General features: G+C 37.3%; 1 protein-coding gene across 1 annotated transcript in view; it reads left to right on the top strand.

Moving 5' to 3' along the window:
- The window catches only part of ITPRID1 (ITPR interacting domain containing 1), a 410,540-nt gene that overhangs the window by 212,319 nt on the left and 172,308 nt on the right, over positions 1 to 25,913 (top strand). Inside the window, exon 5 of the mRNA XM_053714442.1 lies at positions 14,235 to 14,286. Within this exon, the coding sequence (XP_053570417.1) occupies positions 14,235 to 14,286 (52 nt within the window). The remainder of the gene's footprint in view (positions 1 to 14,234; positions 14,287 to 25,913) is intronic.

Raw genomic sequence — 25,913 nt, 5'->3', positions numbered from 1 at the left:
GAGCCTTACCGCAGTCTGAGACTTGCAAGCCGCGCGGAGGCGGCGCCATCTTGGCTCTCAGCCATAACCCACGCAGTCTGTGCTGCGACTTACCCGAGGAGCTGGGACTATCCCGGCATATCCCTGCTGGTTCATCGAGCTGCCCACATCATAAAAGGAGCATCTCTTATAGAAGCAGGCGACCAAAGAGGTGAGCTATTGACCCTAAATACAAGCATTGCAGCCACGCTCTGTCGCAAGAAACTATACTATTGGGGCCTAGATTAGGGCTGAAGCTCTGAGACTGACTTGCCAAAAAGCCGTTAGTGACAGGAGTAGAGATAACGGCTGTAATAAATAAAGCTCTCGGTTGGGACTCAGTCAATAGCTCTACTTGAAACCCATTTTGCATAAACATTTAGACATAAAGGCCTAATTATCAGTGCTAGGCCCATCAGGGAGGCCTGCACTTCATTTCATTTTATTTTATCTTTAACGCATCTTTACAGAGGAGCTGAGAAACTTGTTATTGGACACTTATACATATGCTTCAGACAGTTGTTTAAGACCCTAAAAGGAAGAATAACAAAAGGTCTCTATAAAAGTATCTTCTACGCAGTTTAATTGAAAATACTGCCTTAGTCTGAAATATTTACAACTGACTGATCCTATACCATCGGGACATGGGGTGAAAACAGAGCCTCAACTTACCATTAAACATATCCACACCTGACACCCCATTCTTATAATAGTCCTAACACTGCAGCAATGAAATAAAACTCCACCAACAGTACCCAGATAAGAACAAGAATTTTTAGCAGCAGTCAATAACACTACAATTTCAACACGTAACATTGCCCGGTCTCCAACAGTAATGGAGGTAGTGGATGCTTGGGAGTGGAGGGTCCACTTTGCATTGACCCAGCACTTTGGAGACTTACATCGGAGCTTACTCCAATTGTCTGCGCGGGTTGAGATCAAGCAGACAGCAAGCTATGACATACGGCGAGATCGGAGCTCTGTGGCTGTATCTGAGATGCCGGGTAAAGATGTCTCGGTCCTGCAGAACAGGGTACAGCTTATTCCATGTGGTGTTGGGAACCAGAAGACTTTTGTGAGCTTATTAGCTGATGAGCCCAGCTCCAGTTTGTTAGAGCAGAGAAAGGCTCACTGGGTTCGTGCTACTACACTTCCTACACTGGGAACACCCGCACAGTCACTTAAGCCCAAAGGCATGTTGGATGCCCTGCCTTGCCGGGTCGCCCAGCCGGGATTTCGTGGGAGGTCACCACATGGTCCAGCTGTCCTTTGGCGATCACTAGATCCCCGGTCTGCGACAATGAGACCACCAGAGTCATCTACTATTCAGGTGAGCATGGAGGGCTCCATGGGAGGAACAGGCCACAAGGCCACATGCACTGCTTTCTACTTCATAGTGGACGGAACGAGATCCCTACACTTCACATCTTGCTGGCCCCCAAGCAGGTACTTTGCTGATCTCCTCCCCGGCAGCCGCCTGACAAGAAGGGGTATCGGCTAGAATTTTGAATGGCACCTGGGATTAACAGAGACAAAGGCTGCATCAAATGCCCTTGCAACGCTCCTTTATATTTACAGCACCCATCTACTTAAACTAAGAGATGCAGAAGCATGTTTGTTTATTTAGTAGTTTAGGATAGGTGTCACCCTGATACTTGTTAGCTAACACTGTTTTAGGCTTATAGTTATATACAGTTGTTCTCTTGATAAATAGAGACTAAGATGCTCATGTTGAATCTCTGATCTAGACTCGTTGCTACCTGTTAATGAACACAAGTCTGGCCTGTTATAGTGCATATCTTGCTTGTTTCCAAAAAGTTTCATTGACCCGGTCCGGCCCCACTGCGAACATAGCGAGATAAGGATGCACAGTATTGGGACATAACGGATTTCTGCAGCCCTCATGAAAACTGGCAAACAGTGTTTTTTTTTATGTCAATTTTTTTTGCCTATTTGCTACTATCGACGCTACAGACTGCATGAGAACTCAAACTATATTATTTTCTGTCCCTTAATGATAGTTGTAGTACTGATATTTGAAATAGAAACTTATATATTCTGTGACTGAATAGCTTTCAATAGTTAAAACTTGAACTCAGTGTTCAGAGATTAAGTTTAAAAAATCCATCTTTCCCTATAGGAAATTTACATCCCCACTAAGTTATACCCATTTCTGCAACACCCTAGCTATATTCAATGCTCATTACTTAACTCAGTTTGTTTCCTGCACACTGCTATTCATAACCTATATAGACATGGGCGCTTATTACTTTGATAATGTCCCCTCATATGTATATGTATACCTGGTATGGAACGCTATGGGCAAGGGTAATTTGAATATCTATAACACTGAAATTGCAGCCATGATATTTTGTCCTAGCTTACTATAGCAGTCAGTGGAAATATGTTTAAGCACTATCTGAATCCTATGTACTACTTATCGCTCTGAGTCATGTCTTTATTACCAAGGTCTGGTTAGCAAACAATAATTTAATGGTTATTAGTCCCATATGTTATAGAGCTCTAGACTCCTACCTAATATAGTTTTTTTTATCTATGGTGTTTGTAGGCTTTATCTGCAGGTTTGTTATGTTAAGAATTCATTATTTGAGCTGTCAGTACTTAATGCTAGAAATGTATTATTGTAGATCTGGAAATAGTACAAGGTTCCATATTATATATTGTATTTAGCGTATAGAATATCTGCATACGCTAGTTTTCCTTCAGGCTACTAGATAAAAACCCAAGACTTAACCTGTGTCCATAGTAACACTACAGTAAGGATGTTTGCACAAGAATCCTATATTATACTCTTGTGTTATAACTCTTTTGCAATATTCAATTTTAGAAATGTATTAAAGTAGATCTAGCAATAATGTGAGGTTTTATACTATGTTATATATTATATTTAGGGTATAAGATATTTGAATGTGCCATTTTTCCTTCAAGCTATTAGATAAAACCCCAAGATTCAAAATGCTAAGCCCCTTGCGGAGGCTTTGTGGACTAATGTGTCACTGCTCTTAGCTATGGCCTGTAAATAGGTTATTCTTTAGTTGTATTGTAAGCTAAACATGTTAGGTAGCATTCTGAATTATGTTTGGCTAGCTAGCAATGTATAATAGGTACTCAGTTTTTCACCCTGATCTGCCTAGAGCTAGGGGATTCAAGTTATGGAGCCTAGCACTAAGCAATAAGGAGCCTAATGCCATTTATAATGCAATTATAAGTTAGAGCTGGTATTGTTTCTACATTTAGTTATAAGACTTATGCTATTTCTATATGTTTAGGCTGCTCTATACCCAATATGCTACTATTTAGCCACGGTAATATTTATCTTATTTGTATGTGCCTAAGTTGTTCTATAATCGATGGGATTCTGTATTGTTCACCAAGAGTGGATATATATTTCTAGTCTATTTGCTGATCTAATTTTGTATTTTGGGTCCCATCCATGCCTATAGTATCGTTATGTTATTGGATTCCTACAACTGTAATATATATGCATGTCACGCTAGTTACAAAAAGGTTCGCACAGTCCTAATTTTGCAGAAAACTATTCTGAGATTGGCTCCAGATCTATCTTGAAATGAACTGGTCTTAATTAAGATTACTTCTAACAATCCATATAGCTTGACCCTGGTTCTGTTTGTATCTATGACCATTTATTGCATGAGAAAATACACAAGGTATAATGCTATTCACCATTAGTTTATTAATAAAGCCCCTAACGAGCTTAGGACTCTTTGCCCATATCCCTATACTCAACATATTACTTGGCATGTGTGGTGTCAGATAGGGGAACTTTTTGCTTTTGACCTTGGGGTATAGGGCCCATGCCCCTGGGTCGGAGCTATAACATGCAGGATGGTTTCTCGGGCAACTTATTTATGGATTTCTGTGACCTATTCCCAGTTTCTAGTAAACTATATACAGTTTTTTTAGCTATAGATTCCAGGTGGCTGGCCACCTATCTACATCATAGGTTTCGATTTCTGTTACATTATGTTTACACTGAGATAGATGGAAGCTGAGCTAGGTATTCTTGCCCCCATATACCTACAACTGGTAGCACTTTGCTTTTATGCATCCCAGAATCCTCTTAACTCTATACTATAAGCTCCACCCAGTCATATTGTTTACCTGACAGTCATAGGTTTGAAGTCACTGAAACCCTGGCTCCGCCCCCCCTCTTTGGGGTTAGTTTACTAAGTAAACAAAGGAACGTAGATTCCCTAGAAATTTTCCCTATTATTCCTTACATATTTGTTGCAATATATCGGCTATGGATATCCCCCATCCTTTACCACTTTCTATGACATAATTGAATTGGACAATACTATTTCTCAGTTTTTCTCTGCTTATCCATGAGTTACTACCTATTGGTTTGGGAAACAAGATGTCATAGTTATAAAAGAGGTTAGCATTCCAATACACAGGACCTGTTTATATATTTCTAACCACATTCGTTTATAATTGAAAATGTTTATCTCTTCTGTATGTCAGATGTGAATTATGGGTTTTGTTTAATACTCATATCATTGTCAAGACATATGCCTATGTCCATTATTGTCCTGTACGCTTGTTTCTGTTTAAAGTTGTATGACCTCAATAAAAATAAAATATTAAAAAAAAAAAGGCGGGCGGATAGTTTCTCAACTTGCAAAGCTGTCCGCCTGCCTTCACTGTATATGGGCAGTGGATCTGTTGATCCATGACCAGTATTTATCATTACAAACTCCAATGAGTGTGTCATGCCCGCCCCTTCATTCGCACAAGTGAAGGGACTGCTAATCACTGAGAGCGAGTGAGCAAGCTCTCAGTGATTTCTCTACGCTGCCTCTGGCGTTCCTGCCCTGCATATGCGAACTTGCCCCCCCCAAGGGTTTCCGGAGCAGCTCTCGCTGCTTCGTACATGAAGCCTTTAGTGTCTGTAAAGCAATGGGAGCGGCCATGTTATAAATTAGGTTACCTTCTCTGCTCTGGCCAATTAAAAGACAGTTATAAATAGGTCACTAGAGTGTGCAGTCAATGGCTGTGTGGGATATAACAGTGTTCTGCACTTCCATTTCTTACAGGGACTTAAAAGCTTGCAGAATGGAATTACAGGAAAAGGGAACAAATGAAAGTATATTGTGGACTTCTTTTTATATGAGATTTATAATTTTATATTACCATCTCAAAGTGTTTCATGTCCCTATAATGCCATAGATATTTCAGTTTATATTATTTGTCCTGATGTGACATATAACTCACAATATAGATTGCATTATATAAAAACAACTGGTGTGTATTATCTTTTTATGTTGAATCTTAAAAAAGGTTACCATCAAGTTAAATATAAAGGGCCATTATAGTAAAAAAAATGGCATGCTCTAATTAATTAGAGCATGTAATTAAGACTATTTACCCTACATTACTGTGTGTTTAACTCCCACAAAGGGGTTAAACACACAGTAGAACTACCACTCTGGATCTGCAGCTCCCGAGCAGAAACCGCTGCTGCTGATCCAATCAGCAGGGCTAGTCACATGACTCAAATGGAAGGCAAGAAGCTGTGAAAATATCATTGTACTTAAAGGGACATTAAACACTAGATTTTTCCTTGCATAAATGTTTTGTAGATGATCCATTTATATAGCCCATACAGTTTTTTTAAAAAAAATGTATAGTTTTGCTTATTTTTAAATAACATTGCTCTGATATTCAGACTCCTAACCAAGCCCCAAAGTTTAGGAGAATATCGACAGATACCTACTCCAGCTTGCTTCCGTTTGTGTAAAGGGTCTTTTCATATGCAAAGGAAGGGGGGGGGGTGTCTGTTATTTCCCACTTGCAGTGGGTGTTCCAGTAACCTTTTATACAGAGCTAAACTGGAAGCTTCTAAGTAAGTTTTTAAACAGTTTTATACTAGATTTTTATATCAGTATCTGTGCATATTATTCTTTATAGTAGAGTCTATTACATGCACTTATATGAAAACTGTCCCTTTAAAGCTGCTGCAGAAACACCCTTTCATATAGGCTGCTCTCTCTCTTTGATTTTTGCTACGGTCTCTTGTCAGTTTCAATAGGCAAAATCATCTTTGTTAAAGGGACAGTCTACACTAGAATGTTTATTGTTTTAAAAGAAAGATAATCCCTTTATTACCAATTCCCCAGTTTTTTAAAACCAATATATTTTTAATATACTTTTTATCTCTGTAATTACCTTGTATCTAAGCACCTTCTGACAGTCCCCTGATCACATTATTGACTTTTAATTTATTGTCTACTGACTTGTAGTTAGTATTGTGTTGTGCTAAATCTTAAATAACTCATAGGGCGTGAACACAATGTTATCTATACGGCCCACATGAACTATCAGTTTCCTGTTGTTAAAAGCAAATAAAAAAGCATGTGGTAAAAGGCTGTCTGTAGTGGCTTAGAAACAGGCAGGAGTTTAGAGGTTTAAATGTTATAAAGTATATTAATCTAACAATGTTGGTTGTGCAAAGCTGGGGAATGGGTATTAAAGTTATTATCTATCTTTTTAAATAATAACAATTTTAGTGTAAACTGTCCCTTTAAATGACACAATAGAGGTATATAAGCTATTTGTGAACAGTTTAAAACACCTCACAAGGTAACATGGATAATTGTGAACAAGGTAAGGAAATTATACAATGCAATGTCCTTTTCATGAGGACCTTCTTTTTTAACTTAAATGATTTATGGAGCTATAAACACTTGTCATTTTGGATTTCACCTGCATCAGAAGTGTTCGTCAATAGCCTTAAGATCAAGAGAGATAAGATTCCTGTGTTTGAAGCAACAAATCAAGAAGATAACAATTGTGTGTGATGTGTTTTAACATCTTTAAGACAGAAATACGACATTGACTGAGGATGTGTTTCATTCAAGAAAATTTTGAATTCTTTGGTCCCATATTTATAGTAACAAAGTAGATGAGGTGTAAAGAAGACAGAAGTTAATTGAGTTCAACCTTTACATTTCCTACTTGATTTACAGTTAAAGCATCAATTGAGCTAAAATTAATCATATTAAAAAGCTGACCCATTTAAAACGAGCAATCATATCGCTGAATTCTGTTTCTAGCCAGAAATGTATCTAAGCCGTTTTTAAAAGTATCTAAGGTTTTGGCATTTGCTACTTTATTAGGTAATGAGTTCCACAATTTGATTGCTCTTACAGTGAAAAAACGTTTACGTTGCTGGAGATTAAATCCTCCAGCCTTAAATTGTGACCTCTTGTCACAAACAATTTCCTTAGACTAAACAGAGCTTCTGTCAACTCTGAACAAAGAGTTAGTAAAGATCTACTCAAATTGCAAGCTATCAAACTAATGGACAATGATTGAGTATTTAAATTTTTTGTCCGTTTACCGAAATGTTGTTTCCAATTTATTTGTAATTTTGTACTCACTCAGTTTCCCAAAAACAATGAGGGAACTTAAAGGGACATTGTACACTAGATTTTTCTTTGCTTACATGTTTTGTAGGTTAACAATGTATAGTTTTGCTTATTTTTCAATAACATTGTGCTGATTTTCAGACTCCTAACCAAATATAACCAACAAATACAGTTCAGAAAAAAATTATAAAGTTCAGAAAAAAATAATTTGATGGAGTGACTGTGATATGCCCCAGATATGTACAGATAGAAAGTGTTCAAATGGATGAAAAAATGTTCAAGTTAATAGTTAATAGCAATTTATTCCAGATGGTGAAAATATGTCCCTCATGGTGTGTGAATTTTCAAATATAATTCCTCTTAGTGGTAAAAAATGATGGATGAGAATAAAAAAATATAAAAATAAAAATCTAATGTGAAAAAAGTGAACAAATCGAGAGTCGAATACCTATATATGGAAAAGGAAAATACACAAAATAGTGCAATAACGCTAAAAATTCAAATGATATGGGATTGAAATAGAGCTCACCATATAGGAAACTCGAGCAGTGCCTTCCTCAACGCGTTTCGGCCCTGGCATGGGCCTTTTTCAAGATGACTAATGCTCAAGAATCCTGAGCTTAAATGACTTACACTAGCCAAATAGGCTGATAGCTTTTTCCCGCCAAAATCATGACCTTATTGTGACCTGAATAGTATGAGAAAATAGTATGCCCATATCTGACCTTTAAATCTGACCTTTAAATCTTAATTAGTAGAGTACATCTAGGCAAAAGTTATACCTACAACTCAATTTATCAAATACATCTGGTGCTCTAAAAACAACCATTACATACAAATCACTTTATCCAACCATACTTGTTAAAATACCAATATATATGAATGCAAACAAGAAATACATAATAGAACTAATATTTTTTTAATCACGTTTAATCACGTTTATAAAAGTAGACATATATATTATTTAAATGTTACAATCTCATGAATCTCAACAATCTAGTGGTAATTGCTGTTCTACTAAATTAACAATTCTGCAATATCTATATTGAAATCCCCTGGTTCCCTAGTGCCGAATTTATGGACCCATAATGTCTCTCTTCTCCTTAAAGGGACAGGAAACCCCACATTTTTCTTTCATAATTTACTTTTATTATCAAATTTGCTTCATTCTCTTGTTATCCTTTGCTGAAGGTACATCATTGCACTACTGGCAGCTAGCTGAACACATTTAGTTAGCCAATCACAAGAGACAAATGTGTGCAGGCACCAATCACCAGCTAGCTCCCACTTGTATAGGATATGCGCATATTCATTTTCAACAATGGATACCAAGAGAACAAAGCACATTTGAAAATAGAAGTGATTTTAACAGTGTCTGAAAATTGCATGCTCTATCTGATTCTTGCAAGTTTAATGTGGACTTTCCAATCCCTTTAATGTTAGTAAATGATTCCCCATCCCTTTCATTCTTAGGGATCCATTGATAAACATAATAGTTTGCTATAATGCTATAATGCATTTCACTCGTACAATTATGTTGAAGCTAAGGTTCCTTTCAATTTGCAGCATATTCCATAGTCTTCAGACTTCCTTTGGTGTAAGCTACATACTTCAGGCCACACCCACAATAACTAATAAATAAATAAATAAATCAATTATACCAAATATGTAGATTTACATGGTCAAAAATGTTGAACTCCATTAGTCTAGCAAATAGATTAAATACAATTCTACCCTATATTATATCGGATGAACAGGTTGGCTTTATGACAGGGAGAACATCTGTAAAACATATAAGAAACATCCTGCATACCATCCAGAAATTTTGGCAGAGAGGCGAACAGGCCGCCATGCCGGAGGCCTTCTTACTATCACTTGATGCTGAGAAGGCCTTCGATAGGATTGGGAAGTGAGAACAAAAAGAAAGCACCTCATGTTGTGGTAATCATACACAAATGTGCAGTGATGTGGTAAAGGACAAGTGAAAATGGTACTCACAAGTGAAGTGGCACTCTTAATGAAAGGAGTGCCAGCGAACAGGCTGACCTTTATACAGCAGTCAGTACACTGGAAGGACGAAGTCTTGTTGGTAACAGGAAACAACTGCTGAATATCCACAGCCGGGTGAATTACTGCTCCAATCTATGTCTGTCCATGGAATATGCACCAGCAGAAAGCAGAGTAATTAGCAATGCTGTATGCGCTGCTGTGAAAGGTATAGCGATAAAGGTGTGGTTTACTTCTGTTTGGCAAATAACTTAAAAAACAGGGAGTTATGAAAAAGTTCAGATATCCGAGTATGATAAAAACAAGGTATTTATTTTGAGCTAAAACAACACGTTTCTCGGCCACAAGCTCTTGGCCGTTTCTTCAGGTAGTTTACAAATTGGGCCTTCAGTGAGGCTTAAAAATACATACATCGGATATGATTGGACATTCATTAACCAATAGTAACCACTAAGACCTAATAGGTACAATATGTTTAAAAACAAATCGATAGGATTGAATGGAGTAATTTATTCTATACTATGGAGAAGGGAAATATAAAGGGTAAATTTCTTGAGTTTATTAAAACAATATACACGCCAACAGATGCATATATATGTATAAACAGATCTACATCTACACCAATCAAACTATATAGAGATACTCGTCAGGGATGTCCCCTTTCCCCGCTCCTATTTAATTTAGCATTGGAACCACTTATACATCTGCTAAAAAAAGCTCACCAGGTATCTTGATTGAGAAAACATATTTACAGATGGCTCTTTTTGCTGACAATTTATTACTTTTTGTATCAGATCCGGAGATATATATAGAGCAAATTATAGAGAGTATTTCCGCATTTGGATATAATTCAGGATATAAGATAAACATGAAGAAATCTCAGATATTATGGCTATATAAAAAAATGAAGGAAAAAAAAAATATGTTTTTGAGGAAGTAGTAGAGACCACTGAAATCTCCAAAAATATTAAAAATCATATAGTATTTCGTGACTGTCTGGCAATATGGAAGCTTATAAATAGATTTTTAGGGATAAATTTCAAGTATTCAAGATATATTCCTATTACAGGTAACCCTAAATTTCAAATGGGCAATAATTATCCATTTTGCAATTGGGGAAATTATGGAATCAATAAAATAGGTGATCTTTATCAAGAGAATAACTAAGTTATATACTCTATTCAAGAGATCTTTGAAAAATATCAAAGTTAAAATTAAAAATTATTTCCATTACTTCCAGATTGAATCATACTTAAAAAATATCCCTAAGATGATTAAAAAATGCAATCAGTTAATGGATATAGAAAGTACTAAGGAACAATTATACCATAGTGTAAAAACTGTAAAGTAAACTACATTGGCAAGTGATTTGAGGGAATCACAGTATAGAATCCTACATAATGATTACTATACAGACAGTTCTCAGCGTAGCAGGGTGGTTTATTTTAAGAAAGGTTTTTTGCAAGATGAAGACAACAATTAAAGGGATAGTCAAGTCCAAAAAATACTTTCATGATTCAAATAGGGCATGTAATTTTAAACAACTTTCCAATTTACTTTTATCACCAATTTTGCTTTGTTCTCTTGGTATTATCACTCATCCGATCTCGCTGTTCTTTGGCTTTTTGACAGCTTTATTGCTAGCCTGTCACTAAGCACCCACACTAAACTACACTGTTCTAAACCCTATACCGGTGCCCCCGGAGCCCCCCGCAACTAAATAAAGTTACTAACCCCTAAACCGCAGCTCCTAGACCCCGCCGCAACTCTTATAAATGTATTAACCCCTAAACCGCCGCTCCTAGACCCCGCCGCAACACTTATAAATTTATTAACCCCTAAACCGCCGCTCCCGGACACCGCCGCAACCTACATTATACCTAGTAACCCCTATCCTGCCCCCCCTATACTGCCGCCCTCTATAATAAAGTTATTAACCCCTATCCTGCTGATCCCGCACCTCGCCGCAACTAAATAAATAGTTTAACCCCTAAACCGCCTCTCCCGGACCCTGCCGCAACCTATATTAAATTTATTAACCCCTAATCTGCCCCCCCTACAACGTCGCCACCTATAATACATTTATTAACCCCTAATATAAATAAATGATCGGAACAGCCAATAGAATGCGATCTCAATCTGATTGGCTGATTCAATCAGCCAATCAGATTTTTCCTACCTTAATTCCAATTGACTGATAGAATCCTATCAGCTAATCGGAATTGAAGGGACGCCATCTTGCATGACGTCCCTTAAAGGAGCCTTCATTCGTCGTTAGTCCGTCGGGGAAGAAGGATGTTCTGCGTCGGCGGAATGAAGATGGATCCTGAAGAAAGAAGATTGAAGACCCCGCTTGGAAGATGACATTGCCCGGATGGAAGATGATCTTCAGCGCCGCTTGGAAGATGACATCGCCCGGATGGAAGACTTCTTCAGCGCCGCTTGGAGGATCACTTCATCGGATGGAAGACTTCTTCAGCGCCCCATGGAGGATCACTTCTGCCGCTCCGGATCTCCTCTTCAGTTCCATCGGTGGCCCGGCTGAGTGAAGATGACTCAAGGTAGGATGATCTTCAGGGGATTAGTGTTAGGTTATTTTAAGGGGGGTTTGGGTTAGATTAGGGGTATGTGGGTGGTGGGTTTTAATGTTGGGGGGTTGTATTTTTCTTTTACAGGCAAAAGAGCAGTTTTCTTTGGGGCATGCCCCACAAAAGGCCCTTTTAAGGGCTGGTAAGGTAAAAGAGCTTTGAACTTTTTTAATGTAGAATAGGGTAGGGAATTTTTTTATTTTGGGGGGCTTTGTTATTTTATTAGGGGTCTTAGATTAGGTGTAATTAGCTTAAAATTGTTGTAATATTTTTTAAATGTTTGTAACTTATGTTTTTTATTTTTTGTAACTTAGCTTTTTTTATGTTTTGTACTTTAGTTAGTTTATGTAATTGTATTTAATTGTAGTTATTTGTAGTTAATGTATTTAATTAATTTAATGATAGTGTAGTGTTAGGTTTAATTGTAACTTAGGTTAGGATTTATTTTACAGGTAATTTTGTATTTCTTTTAGCTAGGTAGTTATTAAATAGTTAATAACTATTTAATAACTATTCTAACTAGCTAAAATAAATACAAAGTTACCTGTAAAATATATATAAATCCTAAAATAGCTACAATGTAATTATTAATTACATAGTAGCTATCTTAGGGTTTATTTTACAGGTAAGTATTTAGTTTTAAATAGGAATAATTTATTAAAGTATAGTGTAGTGTTAGGTGTAATTGTAACTTAGGTTAGGATTTATTTTACAGGTAAATTTCTCATTATTTTAGCTAGGTAGCTATTATATAGTTAATAACTATTTAATAGCTATTGTACCTAGTTAAAATAAATTGAAAGTTTCTTAGTAAATCCTAAGATAGCTATAATATAATTATTATTTATATTGTAGATATATTAGGGTTTATTTTATAGGTAAGTATTTAGTTTTAAATAGGATTAATTTATTTAATAGTAGAAATATTATTTAGATTTATTTAATTAATATTTAAGTTAGGGGGGGTGTTAGGGTTAGTGTTAGACTTAGGTTTAGGGGTTAATAAATTTATTACAGTGGCGGCGGTGTAGTGGGGGGCAGGATAGGGGTTAATAAATGTATTATAGGTGACGACGGTGTAGGGGGGGCAGATTAGGGGTTAATAAATTTAATATAGGTTGCGGCAGGGTCCGGGAGCGGCGGTTTAGGGGTTAAACTATTTAGTTACGGCGAGGTGCGGGATCAGCAGAATAGGGGTTAATAATTTTATTATAGAGGGCGGCAGTATAGGGGGGGGGCAGGTTAGGGGTTACTAGGTATAATGTAGGTTGCAGCGGTGTCCGGGAGCGGCGGTTTAGGGGTTAATAAATTTATAAGTGTTGCGGCGGGGTCTAGGAGCGGCGGTTTAGGGGTTAATACATTTATAAGAGTTGCGGCGGGGTCTAGGAGGTGCGGTTTAGGGGTTAGTAACTTTATTTAGTTGCGGAGGGCTCCGGGGGCGCCTGTATAGGGGGTAGAACAGTGTAGTTAGTGTGGGTGCTTAGTGACAGGGGTATCAATAAAGCTGTCAAAAAGCCAAAGAGCAGCGAGATCGGATGAGTGATAACTCTCACAGTCCGCTGCTCATCGCCCCGTACTTGGTGCGCGGCTTTTTGACAGAATTATTGATAACTTAGGCAAATTTTTTCAGGTCCGCGGCGGCGAAGGTAGGCGAGCTTAGGCGGGCGTATTGAACCGGCGAAGGCAGGAAAGTTGACACGTTGATAACTACCCCCCTCTGTGTGAAAATGGTTTCCAGTTACTTTTTTGATTATCTCTTTTGGAAGGATTTTTTGGATTCTTATGACTAATATAGTCCTATATTTTAATTTTATATTTAAAAAATAATATATCATTTGATTTTTTATACTATATGTTTTTGTTTGTATTTATTTTTTCAATTGAGAGCAATTTTATGTGTAAAAACATTACAAAATGTAGTTAACAAAACGTACCATATATTTTTAAGAGATTTGTAGAAAACCCATACAAAAACACACTGAATCCACAGAAGAAAAATCCCCTGAATAAGTGTAGAAAATGAATAATAAATGTAATTAATTCTAAATGCTTATATTATATATAAGAAAAAAATGTATTTTTTTATGTATCACTATTCATAAGAAAAGGTTGAAAAGGTTTTTGTATGTGTACATGGTTGTAAGAATTCCACAAAACAACACATTTTTGTCATTTTTTTTTAATTTCTTGTTTATTAACAAATTTCTAGGTTTCATAAGCAAAATGGGTTTGAAACAAATGTCGGTGAGCGATTACATGAGGTAAGATCCTTTTTAATACACCTTATATACATGTACAGTGTAACATTTTTTAAAAAAAATGATGAATTAAGTGGACATTAAACACTAGATACATTTCATACACTTCTCTTGTGGGTGCCACCATTTTTGAACCTAGGTTACAGTACAGGTATCTGAAGGAGGGTTGCTGCCCTTGTGCAAACACATCAGCATTGGAATGCAGTGAAAGCTGGATTTAAACATGGCTGCACCCATGACTAGAGAGAGGCACTGAATTGCCTCACTACTATGCTTATAAAACGTATTCAGTGTTTAATGTCCCTTTAAATGATCCATTATGTCATGATCATTGATAACCTATGGAATAACATGTTTTATAAAAGTGACTCCAGATTTGTGCAGACGGAAGCTACCTTATCTTGAGGATAAGAATTCCTGAAATAAAGAAACACAGACAATGACAGTAAATTATTTTATGTTATTTTATATTGTGTCAGTTTACATATTGGGGCATATGTATCAAGCTCTGATTGGAGCTTGATGCCCCGTGTTTCTGGCGAGCCTGCAGGCTCGCCAGAAACAGCAGTTATGAAGCAGCGGTCACAAAGACTGCTGCTCCATAACCTGTCCGCCTGCTCTTAGCAGGCGGACAGACATCGGCGGAAATCAACCCGATCGAGTACGATCAAGTTGATTGACACCCCCCTGCTGGCGGCCTATTGGCCGCGAGTCTGAAGGGGGCAGCGTTACACCAGCAGCTCTTGTGAGCTGCTGGTGCAATGCTGAATACGGCGAGCGTATTGCTTGCCGTATTCAGCGAGGTCTGTCGGACCTGATCCACACTGTCGGATCAGATCCGACAGACCTTAATAACTAGAGGCCATTGGGTCAACTATAAATCCATAATTCATTATTGCTCTTATTTTCTGTTTAAAATGCAGTTTAATACTAGGGGGGCATATTTATCAAGCTCCGTCTGAGGCAGTGGACAGAAATGAACCTGATTGAATACGATCGGGTTGATTAACAACCCCTGCTAGTGGCCGCGAATCTGCAGGGGGCAGTATTGCACAAGCAGTTCTGGTGAACTGCTTGTGCAATGATAAATGCCGACAGCGTATGCTGTCGGCATTTATCTATGTGCAGCGGACATGATACATCGTATCATGTCCGCTCGCTCTATAATAAATATACCCCTTAATGTTTGATTAAAGGGACATGAAAGTGCAAAAAACTTTATAATTGCTCTATTACTTGCATATAACTATGTGTTTAACCCTTGCAAATGGTTTACACACATAGCTAAAGTCAGCTCTAGAGCAACAATGCACTGCAGGCAGCTAGAACACATCTGGTGAGCAAATGACAAGTTTGCATCACCACCAATCAATTTTTTTATATATATATGTTATAAGAAACAAAAACACAAAAACAGTAATCAAGATTTTCTTTTGTAAAATGTCTAAACGCATCAATTTAAATTTGCTGTTGCTTTTCTTTGAGTTTCATATATTTTTTTAATAAACAGAAATAGCCTAATATGAATATGTGCTTATTTAACAATATAGCTATGGTAAACTGATAGGAAGAATGTTAATAGTAAAAACTAATACTAATATTAGTGACTGAATTTTATCATATGTATAAGCTGTTACATCGCCTATACATCCTATGCTTATAATCAATCAGTATTGCCACTTAGATTCACTATATATAATAATAAATTATATATATAGAAGTGTGTGTGAGAGGGTGGTAATAGCGCTAGTATAGCTAAGCTCTGATGTAGCTATGGGTTAAATAGCAGTAACCTATAAATCTCAGAAACAAGAACGAGGGGGATGGGGGGAGTGGTGGGAGAAAGGAAAAAAAATGCAAAAAAACCCTGTGCTGCTGACCCTGTCCAGACTAGATCCCTCAGTGCCACCTCTGACTCTGTGGTAGAAAATAGTACTGTGTGGGGGTAGGGCTGCGTTCAAGGGGTGTGAAGAGCCAGGAGGAGGCAAAAAGAAAAAACAAATGGACAAAAAAGAGAGAGACTTAGGGGCATATTTATCAATGTGCGAGTGGACATCATAAGAAGCAGCGTATCATTTCCGCTGCACACGCTGTCGGCATATGCTGTCGGCATTTATCATTGCACTAGCAGTTCTTGTGAACTGCTGGTGCAATGCCTTCCCTTGCAGATTTGGGGCCAATCGTCAGCTAGCATCGATCGTATTCGATCGGGTTGATTTCTGTCCGTGGCCTCAGAGCAGGCAGACAAGTTATGGAGCAGCAAGCTTTCAGGCTCACCAGAAACAAGGGGCATCAAGTTCCATACGGGGCTTGATAAATATGCCCAAAATAGTGTAATAATTTGAAAAACAAAGGCGTATTATCGTTTAAAGGGACAGTACACACTCATTTTCATATAACTGCATGTAATAGACACTACTATAAAGAATAAGATGCACAGATACTGATATAAAAATCCAGTATAAAACCGTTTAAAAACTTACTTAGAAGCTCTCAGTTTAGCTCTGTTGAAAAGGTTGCTGGAAAGCCCACTGCAAATGGGAAATAAGACACTCCCCCCCTCCCCCTTCTTTTGCATATGAAAAGACCCTTTACACAAACAGGAGCAAGCTGGAGAAGGTAGCTGACGGTATTCACATGAAACTTTGGGGCTTGGTTATGCGTCTGAAAATCAGAGCAATGTTATTTAAAAATAAGCAAAACTGTACATTAATAAAAAAAAAAAAAATTATGGGCTATGTAAATAGATCATCTACAAAACATTTATGCAAAGAAAAAATGAGTGTTTAATGTCCCTTTAAGTATGAAAATTGTTCACCTGGGGTGCGATTACATATACGGCGCAGGCTTCAGCGCAAACTCTGCTACCCGCGCTGCCTGTAATTTCACCTTGCACATTGGGCTATTACATATATGGCGCCGGAAGCTCATAAACTGCCGTAAGTCGGATAAATTAGCGATATCCAGAAATTAGCGTAAATGCAAATTTCTGGAGTTGCCAGTGACTTATGACACTTTAGAAACTGCCAGCGCCTAAGAAAAGTAAAGAAAATAACAAATCTCCCGTAAAAGTCTAACACGCCTCCCAAAAATAAGCCCGACACGTAAAAAACTGTATATCCGCAATGCCCCCTCTCACTATTAATAATAAATGTATTAACCCCTAGACCGACAACCCCCCACAACGCAATAAGCCTAATTAAACTATTAATCCCTATATCAGCCATCAAACCCACACCGCAAGTAATAACTAAATTATTAACAACTAAATCTGCCAACCCCAACATCGCAAACTACCCAATAAAACTATTAACCCTTATTCCGCCATTAACCCACAACGCAATAAACCTATTAAAACTATTAACCCCTAAACCGCCAAAGCCCACAACGCAATAAAGCTATTAAAGTATTAACCCCTAAACCACCAAAGCCCACAATGCAATAAACCTAACCCTCCCTAATCTAACCCCCCCTAAATGAACCCAAATTTCCTAATTTAAAAAATACTAAAGTTACTATTAAATTAAAAAAAAACTAACACTACTTTAAAAATACAAATAAACTAAGTATAAATTAAAGGCAGTCTAATCAAAATTCTGGAGTAGACTGTCCCTTTAAACTACAATTACAGAAAATAAAAAAATCTAAGATTACAGAAAATAATAAATTACCAAATTTTACAAAAATTATACCTAATCCCTATGAAAATAAAAAAGCCCCCCAAAATAAAAACACCCCTAATCTAATAAACTAACAGTAGCCCTTAAAAGGGCTTTTTTTCAGGGCATTGCCCCAAGATAATCCGCTCTTTTTCAAGAAAATACACAGCCCCCGCAACAGTAAAACCAATCAACCGACCCACCAACCCCCCCAAATAAAATAAACTAACACTAAAAACCCTAATACTGAAATTCTATTGGCTATTCAAATCAGCCAATAGAATTTCAGTAGCTCTTATCCTATTGGTTGATTTGAACAGCCAATAGGATTTCAGTTGCTCTCATCCTATTGGCTGATTTGAATTTGAAGGCTCAAATCAGCCAATAGGAATTCAGTGTACAGCGGAGATAGTATGAAGAGGATCCTCCACGCTCCATGGCTCCGCGGTCGCCGGTCTTCAATTCCAGGCTTGCCAGTCTTCAGTTCTAGGGTCGCTGGTCTTCAGCTCCGCGGTCATTGGTCTTCAGCTCCGCCCTCCGCTCCGTGCTGGCTGGTTCCGGGAAGAAGAAAGAAGAGGTCGCCGCTTGGAAAAAGACTTCACCGCCCGGAACAGGACCTTCTCCGCTGGACTTCAGGACAGGTGAGGACCACTTGGGGGTTAGACTTTGGGTTTTTTAAGGGGTTTTGGGGGGGTTTATTTTATTTAGATAGGGTGGGCAGTAAAAGAGTTGAATGCCCTTTTAAGGGCAATGCCCAAAAATGCCCTTTTCAGGGCAATGTGTAGTTTATGGTTTTTAGTGTTAGGTTATTTTATTTGGGTGGGTTTGGTGAGTGGGGGGTTTTACTGTTGGGGGGGTTGTGTATTTTCTTGAAAAAGAGCTGATTATCTTGGGGCAATGCCCTGCAAAAAGCCCTTTTAAGGACTACTGGTAGTTTATTAGATTAGGGGGAGTTTTTATTTTGGGGGGCTTTTTTATTTTCAAAAGATTAAGGCATAATTTTTGTAAAATTTGGAAATTTTCTTTATTATTTTCTGTAATCTTAGATTTTTTTATTTTCTGTAATTGTAGCTTAAAGGGACAGTGTACTCCAGAATTTTGATTAGACTGTCCCTTTAATTTAAACTTAGTTTATTTGTATTTTTAAAGTAGTGTTAGGTTTTTTTAATTTAATAGTAACTTTAGTATTTTGCAAATTAGGTAATTTGGGTTCATTTAGGGGGTGTTAGGTAAGGGGGGTTAGGTTAGGGGTTAGGTTTATTGCGTTGTGGGCTTTGGCGGTTTAGGGGTTAATACTTTAATAGATTTTGTTGCGTTGTGGGCTTTGGCGGTTTAGGGGTTAATACTTTAATAGCTTTATTGCATTGTGGGCTTTGGCGGTTTAGGGGTTAATACTTTAATAGGTTTATTGCGTTGTGGGTTAATGGCGGATTAAGGGTTAATAGTTTTAATACGTAGTTTGCGATGTTGGGGTTGGTGGATTTAGCGTTTAATAATTTAGTTATTACTTGCGGTGTGGGTTTGATGGCAGATATAGGGGTTAATACACTTTATTAGTTATTACGGTGGGGGATTGTGGTTGACAGGTAGATAGACATTGCGCATGCGTTAGGTGTTAGTTTATTTTTGCAGGCATTTTTGGGAGTTACTGTGCTCCCGTACTCAGGTCAAGGCTTGCTACGGCTGCCTTTTATGGCGAGGTTAAAATTGGAGTAAGATTTCTCCATTTTCGCCACGTAAATCCTTGCGCTGGATATTGGATACCAATTTGCGAAACGGTCCCATGTTAGCCTATGGGAGTAAAAATTGCGGGCGACGGGTGAAATATACGTGACGCATTTATATGCGGCGCTGTATATAGGATACCAAATCCGCACAAAAACCGGCATCGCCGGCTTTTGCGGGAGTAACGCCGCATATGTAATGGGGCTCCTGGTGTTACCTCAATCTTATGAGGTAAGTAACTCACATGGGTAGGAAATATTTCCACACTGTGTTAAAGAAATTATACTTGGTTACGTCTTTTACACCTACAATGAGTGTAGCATGTACTGGTGTTTTACACAAAACTTGTTGCAGTTATTCATATAAAAAACAAAAATGTATTTTATTTACAAGAATAGGAACAACTTCTCTTGTTATAGTAAAAGAGCAGTGTTGCATATTTTGAATTGCAGCAATGCTGTTTGTCTGTTCGTACAAGAACCATTGCTGCAGTCAAAAATTCACCAACAACAGGGGAGTGGTAATAACGTATACTGGTGAGAAAGTATTCATCTCGTATATAAGATGCCCAGGAAGTCTCATACGGACTGATACTCTATTAAGAGATACCCATCCAGCATAAAAAAATATTTAGTTCACTTCCCTATATATATATATATATATATATATATATATATATATATATATATATATATATATATATATATATATATATATTTATATATATATATATATATATATGTGTGTGTATTTGTTCTTGTCTGGTTAAACTGTGATTAATGTCTTAATCCATTTAGTTTGTCAGAGCTATATGATGTATGTTAAATATATACTTTGCTCACTGAATTTTTTAGACATATAAGGAAGGCTCCTCGGCGATATGACACTGGAAGCAATCATGAACTGTGTTCTCAAAATATATATGTGTTACTAGCCAGATGTATTTCCATTCGGATTATATAAAGTACAGGATAAGGTTGAATGACCTTTTATCACGTTTTATTATAAGCTATTGCAGCATTGCAGACCTATTTTAGAGTGGAATGAAGTGTATATATAATATTTATACATAATGATATCAGATAGCTATAAAGAAATAATGGATCATTTATATTGACTATTTCTGTAAAAATATTTGACAATCTTTATGATGTCATGGTAGTTGTAATATTATTTTGCACCCCTTTTAAAATGCCCATTTTAAAAGGAAAAACCTTTTACAATTGCAATATTTTATCATAAGTTTTTCTTTCTCCTTGTATCTTTTGTTGAAACATAGCTCCTTTCTATGAGAGCATAATGAGGTAGGCTCTTGAGCATGCACGTATGTTAAACACTATATGGAAACAATGTTTGTAGCTATACATAAACAGTCCTGGACAAAAGTTTTGAGAATGACACAAATATTAATTTTCACAAAGTCTGCTGCCTCAGTTTTTATGATGGTAATTTGCATATATTCCAGAATGTTATGAAGAGTGATCAGATCAATTGCAATTAATTGCAAAGCCCCTCTTTGCCATGAAAATGAACATAATCCCCCAAAAAACATGTCCACTGCATTTCAGCCCTGCCACAAAAAGACGAGCTGACATCATGTCAGTGATTCTCTCGTTAACACAGGTGTCAGTGTTGACGAGGACAAGGCTGGAGACCACTCTGTTATGCTGATTGAGTTAGAATAACAGACTGGAAGCTTTAAAATTAGGTTGGTGCTTAAAATCATTGTTTTTCCTCTGTTAACCATGGTCACCTGTAAGGAAACATGTGCAGTCATCATTGCTTTGCACAAAAAGGGATTCAAAGACAAGGATATTGCTGTTACTAAGATTGCACCTAAATTAACCATTTATCAGCTCATCAAGAACTTTAAGGAGAGAGGTTCAATTGTTGTGAAGAAGGCTTCAGGGTGCCCAAGAAGTCCAGCAAGCACCAGGACCATCTCCTAAAGTTGATTTAGCTGCGGGATCGGGGCACCACCAGTGCAGAGCTTGCTTAGAAATGGCAGCAGGCAGTTTTGGGTGCATCGGCACGCACAGTAAGGAGAAGACTTTTGGAGGATGGTCTGGTGTCGAGAAGGGCAGCAAAGAAGCCACTTCTCTCCAGGAAAAGCATCAGGGACAGACTGATATTCTGCAAAAGGTACAGGGATTGGACTGCTGATAACTGGGGTAAAGGCATTTTCTCTGATGAATCCCCTTTCCGATTGTTTGGGGCATCCAGAAAAAACCTTGTTTGGAGATGAAACGGTAAGCACTACCATCAGTCCTGTGTCATGCCAACATTAAAGCATCCTGAGACAATTCATGTGTGGGGTTGCTTCTCAGCCAAGTGAGTAGGATCACTCACAATTTTGCCTAAGAACACAGCCATGAATAAACAATGGTACAAAAACATCCTCCAAGAGAAACGTCTCCCAACCATCCACAAACAGTTTGGTGACAAACAATGCCTTTCCCAGCATGATGGAGCACCTTGTCATAAGGCAAAAGTGATAACGAAGTGGCTTGGGGAACAAAACACCTAAATTTTGGATCCATGGCCAGGAAACGCCCCAGAACAACTCCCCCCCCACATATTCTGACAAACTCCCAACATTGATTATGCAAGAATGGGCTGCCATCAGTCAGGATGTGACCCAGAAGTTGATTGACAGCATGCCAGGGCAAATTGCAGAGGTCTTGAAAAAGAAAGGCCAAGACTGTAAATATTGATTCTTTGCATAAACTTAATGTAATTGTCAAATAAAGCCTTTGACACTTATGAAATGCTTGTAATTATACTTCAGTAGACCATAGTAATATATCTGACAAAAAGATCTAAAAGCACTGAAGCAGCAGACGTTTTGAAAATTAATATTTGTGTCATTCTCAAAACTTTTGGCCAGAACTATAATGCTCAAGATACTTGCATGATCTAAAGCCTATGCTCTCATTAAAAGGAGCTACAATTTTAATACTAAGGGCCTGATATTCAAAACCTTGCCACTCAGGTGAGATATTCTAAGAAGTCTCGTCGGTACAGTGAGGCCCTTAAAAAAAAAATAGAAACACAAATTTTTACTGGAGACATGTTTATGTTGCTATATAGGGGCCTATTTAGCAAGCTCCATATAGAGCTCAAATCCCTGTGTTTCTGGTGAGCCTTCAGGCTCGCCAGAAACACAAGTTATGAAGCAGCGGTCTAAAGACCGCTGCTCCATAACCTGTCCGCCTGCTCTGAGTAAGCGGACAGAGATCTCCGGAAATCAACTAGATCGAATCCGATCGGGTTGATTGACACCCCCTGCTAGCGGCCGATTGGCCGCGAATCTGCCGGGGGCAGCATGGCACCAGCAGTTCACAAGAACTGCTGGTGCAATGCTGAATGCAAAGAGTGTATTGCGGTCCACATTCAGTGATGTCTGTCGGACATGATCCGCTGATCGAATCATGTCGAACAGACATTTGATAAATAGGCACCATAGTGTTCATTGTGTAAAACAGAGACTCCTACGTTATAATAATACAAAGTCTAAAAAAAATACCAAAGATTTAATGTGATTTCTCTCCATGCTGGCAAGGTTTTGAATGTCAGGCCCTAAGAGAGAAAATAAATACAGGAACAAATCCACAAATTATTTAAAATTTCTATTTTCCCTGACAATAAGTCCCAATCTTCTCTTCCTGTGTCTTTGTTTTTTGTTTTTTTTTGTGTGTTCTAAAATGAATGTTCATTTAGAGGAGAGAAGGGAAAGCTTAGAGGAGAGAAGGGAAAGAGGTGATATGATAGCAACTTTCAAGTACATTAAAGGGTTTAGTAAAACTGAGGCTGTGGGTATTTTACATAAAATGGAAAATTCAAGAACAAGGGGTCATGAGCTCAAGCTAAAGGGTAGTAGATTCAGGAGTAATTTGAGGAAGCATTTCTTTACAGAAAGAGTGATTGATTTATGGAATAAACTTCCTCAAGAGGTAGTAGCAACAAACACTGTGGGGGACTTTAAAAATGCATGGGACAAGCATAGGGCTATCCTACGAACTAGATAAGTTTATACTGTTAGGTAAGGTCGGGCAGACTTGCTGGGCCTATGGCTCTTATCTGCCGTCAATATCTATGTTTCTATGTTTCTATGTTTCTATGTTTCATTTAAAACAAGAACTATATCATTCTGATGACAGTATTACACATCTTTCTAATGGTACTATCTATACACCAGTATTACAAATTATATTAAACTAATAATCTGTATTATGACATGTACATATTGCCTACATTACATATGAAATTGTTTATACTTTGTCCCATTTTACGATGCAAATCTACAAATATTCCGAAATACAAACCTTTTCCGATCCTAAGCAGTTTAGATAAAGGGTTTTGTACTTGTAATAGTAAACTGGATTTTTTATTTAAAATTGCATCCTCTACTTAATTATACAGCTATGACACAATAAGAATGGAGACAGTGAAATAAATACTTATGCTCTAAAGTTTATACAATGCACATTTACTATTTTAAATGCTACATTACAAGATGTACTGTAATGTGCAACAAATTGGCTGTTTTATTTGGCTTTGTTTGTGTCTCAATGGATATCTCTTCCTAAACATTACTGAAATAGCTGGTTACTCTCAGAACCAATACATATTGATTTATGGTTAAATATAATTGCTGTTTCTTACTATTTATACTGTACATGGATTGTGGGAGACCAGTGCTTAATTTTATAACTTCCCATCACAGCACTTTTTTTCTTGTTTAAAGGGACACTGTACCCAAAATTTTTCTTTCGTGATTCAGATAGAGCATGCAATTTTAAGCAACTTTCTAATTTACTCCTATTATCAATGTTTCTTCTTTGTCTTGCTATCTTTATATGAAAAAGAAGGCATCTAAGCTTTTTTCTTGGTTCAGAACTCTGGACAGCAGTTTTTGATTGGTGGATGAATTTATCCACCAATCAGCAAGGACAACCTAGGTTGTTCACCAAAAATGGGCCGGCATCTAAACTTACATTCTTGCATTTCAAATAAAGATACCAAGAGAATAAAGATCATTTGATAATAGGAATAAATTAGAAAGTTGCTTAAAATGTCATGCTCTATCTGAATCACAAAAGAAAAAATTTGGGTACAGTGTCCCTTTAAGGAGCCATAGTTTTACACAACACATGGTGACAAAGACAATTTATAAAATATACTGTATAATACATGTGATTTGGATTTTCAGATATTAGGTCCTTGGTTGCCAGAAAGGGTTTTAAGGCTTAACTAGGAACGAGTAGCTACTCTTTCCACCAAAATACTAGCCTTGTGCCAACTAAATAATTCAATTAAGACCCTTTCCTCCACTAAAGCAATAACCCAGTCCCTTATATGGGCCCTTACTTTGTCACAGTACACCTCCACTCAAAAGTATAAAAATCCAAAAGTTTATTGCATCAAATTAAAAGCAAAAAAGTTCTAACAGCACACATAAAATCAGGAAAGTTGAGTGGACATAGTAACATGCAGATGCGTTTTATGTGCATGCACACTTGGTCACTGCATAACTGATGACCTGTCCACACCACATATATATATACACTGAATTCATTACAATGTTACAATTGTAATAGTTCTTCTCTTGATATATCCTTTTTTCGCTTTATCTAGGATAGTGTATTCACCTTTAGGTATCCTTCTTACTACATATCTGGGATGGCAAGAGTCAAATTTTAGAATAGTATTACCAGCTGTAGGTTTCCTGCTATCGAATCAAATGAAACACCACCTTCAACCTACAGCTGGTAATACTATTCTAAAATTTGACTCTTGCCATCTCAGACATGTAGTAAGTTGGATACCTAAAGGTGAATACATTAGAGCTAAGAGAAACTGCACAAAGGAAGATGATAACCAAAAACAAGCAATAACAATAACTACTAGATTGAAGGACAGAGGTTATCAAGACACTATCCTAGATCAAGCCAAAGAAAGCATAGAGGATATATCAAGAGAAGAACTATTAAAATATAAACAGACTCTAAAAGGTAATACACAACAGAGACCTAAATTCATTACAACTTATAGGTCAGAACACATCAAATCTGTAGTATTATCAGATAATCGATTCCTATACTCTATTCAGTTCCTGTCATTAAAAAAATTATGCAGGATGGCTGTGAATTTATACCTAGAAAAGGTAAAACAATGGCCAAGTTTCTCTCACCTTGTGACTTAATTCCTAATACCAACAAAAGTTGGTTAAAGGGCAGAAAGGGG

This window comes from Bombina bombina, chromosome 5, assembly GCF_027579735.1.
Source record: "Bombina bombina isolate aBomBom1 chromosome 5, aBomBom1.pri, whole genome shotgun sequence".
Classification (NCBI taxonomy): domain Eukaryota; kingdom Metazoa; phylum Chordata; class Amphibia; order Anura; family Bombinatoridae; genus Bombina; species Bombina bombina.
Note: the sequence above shows the minus strand (reverse complement) of the source record. Positions and strands in the feature narration are given on the sequence as shown.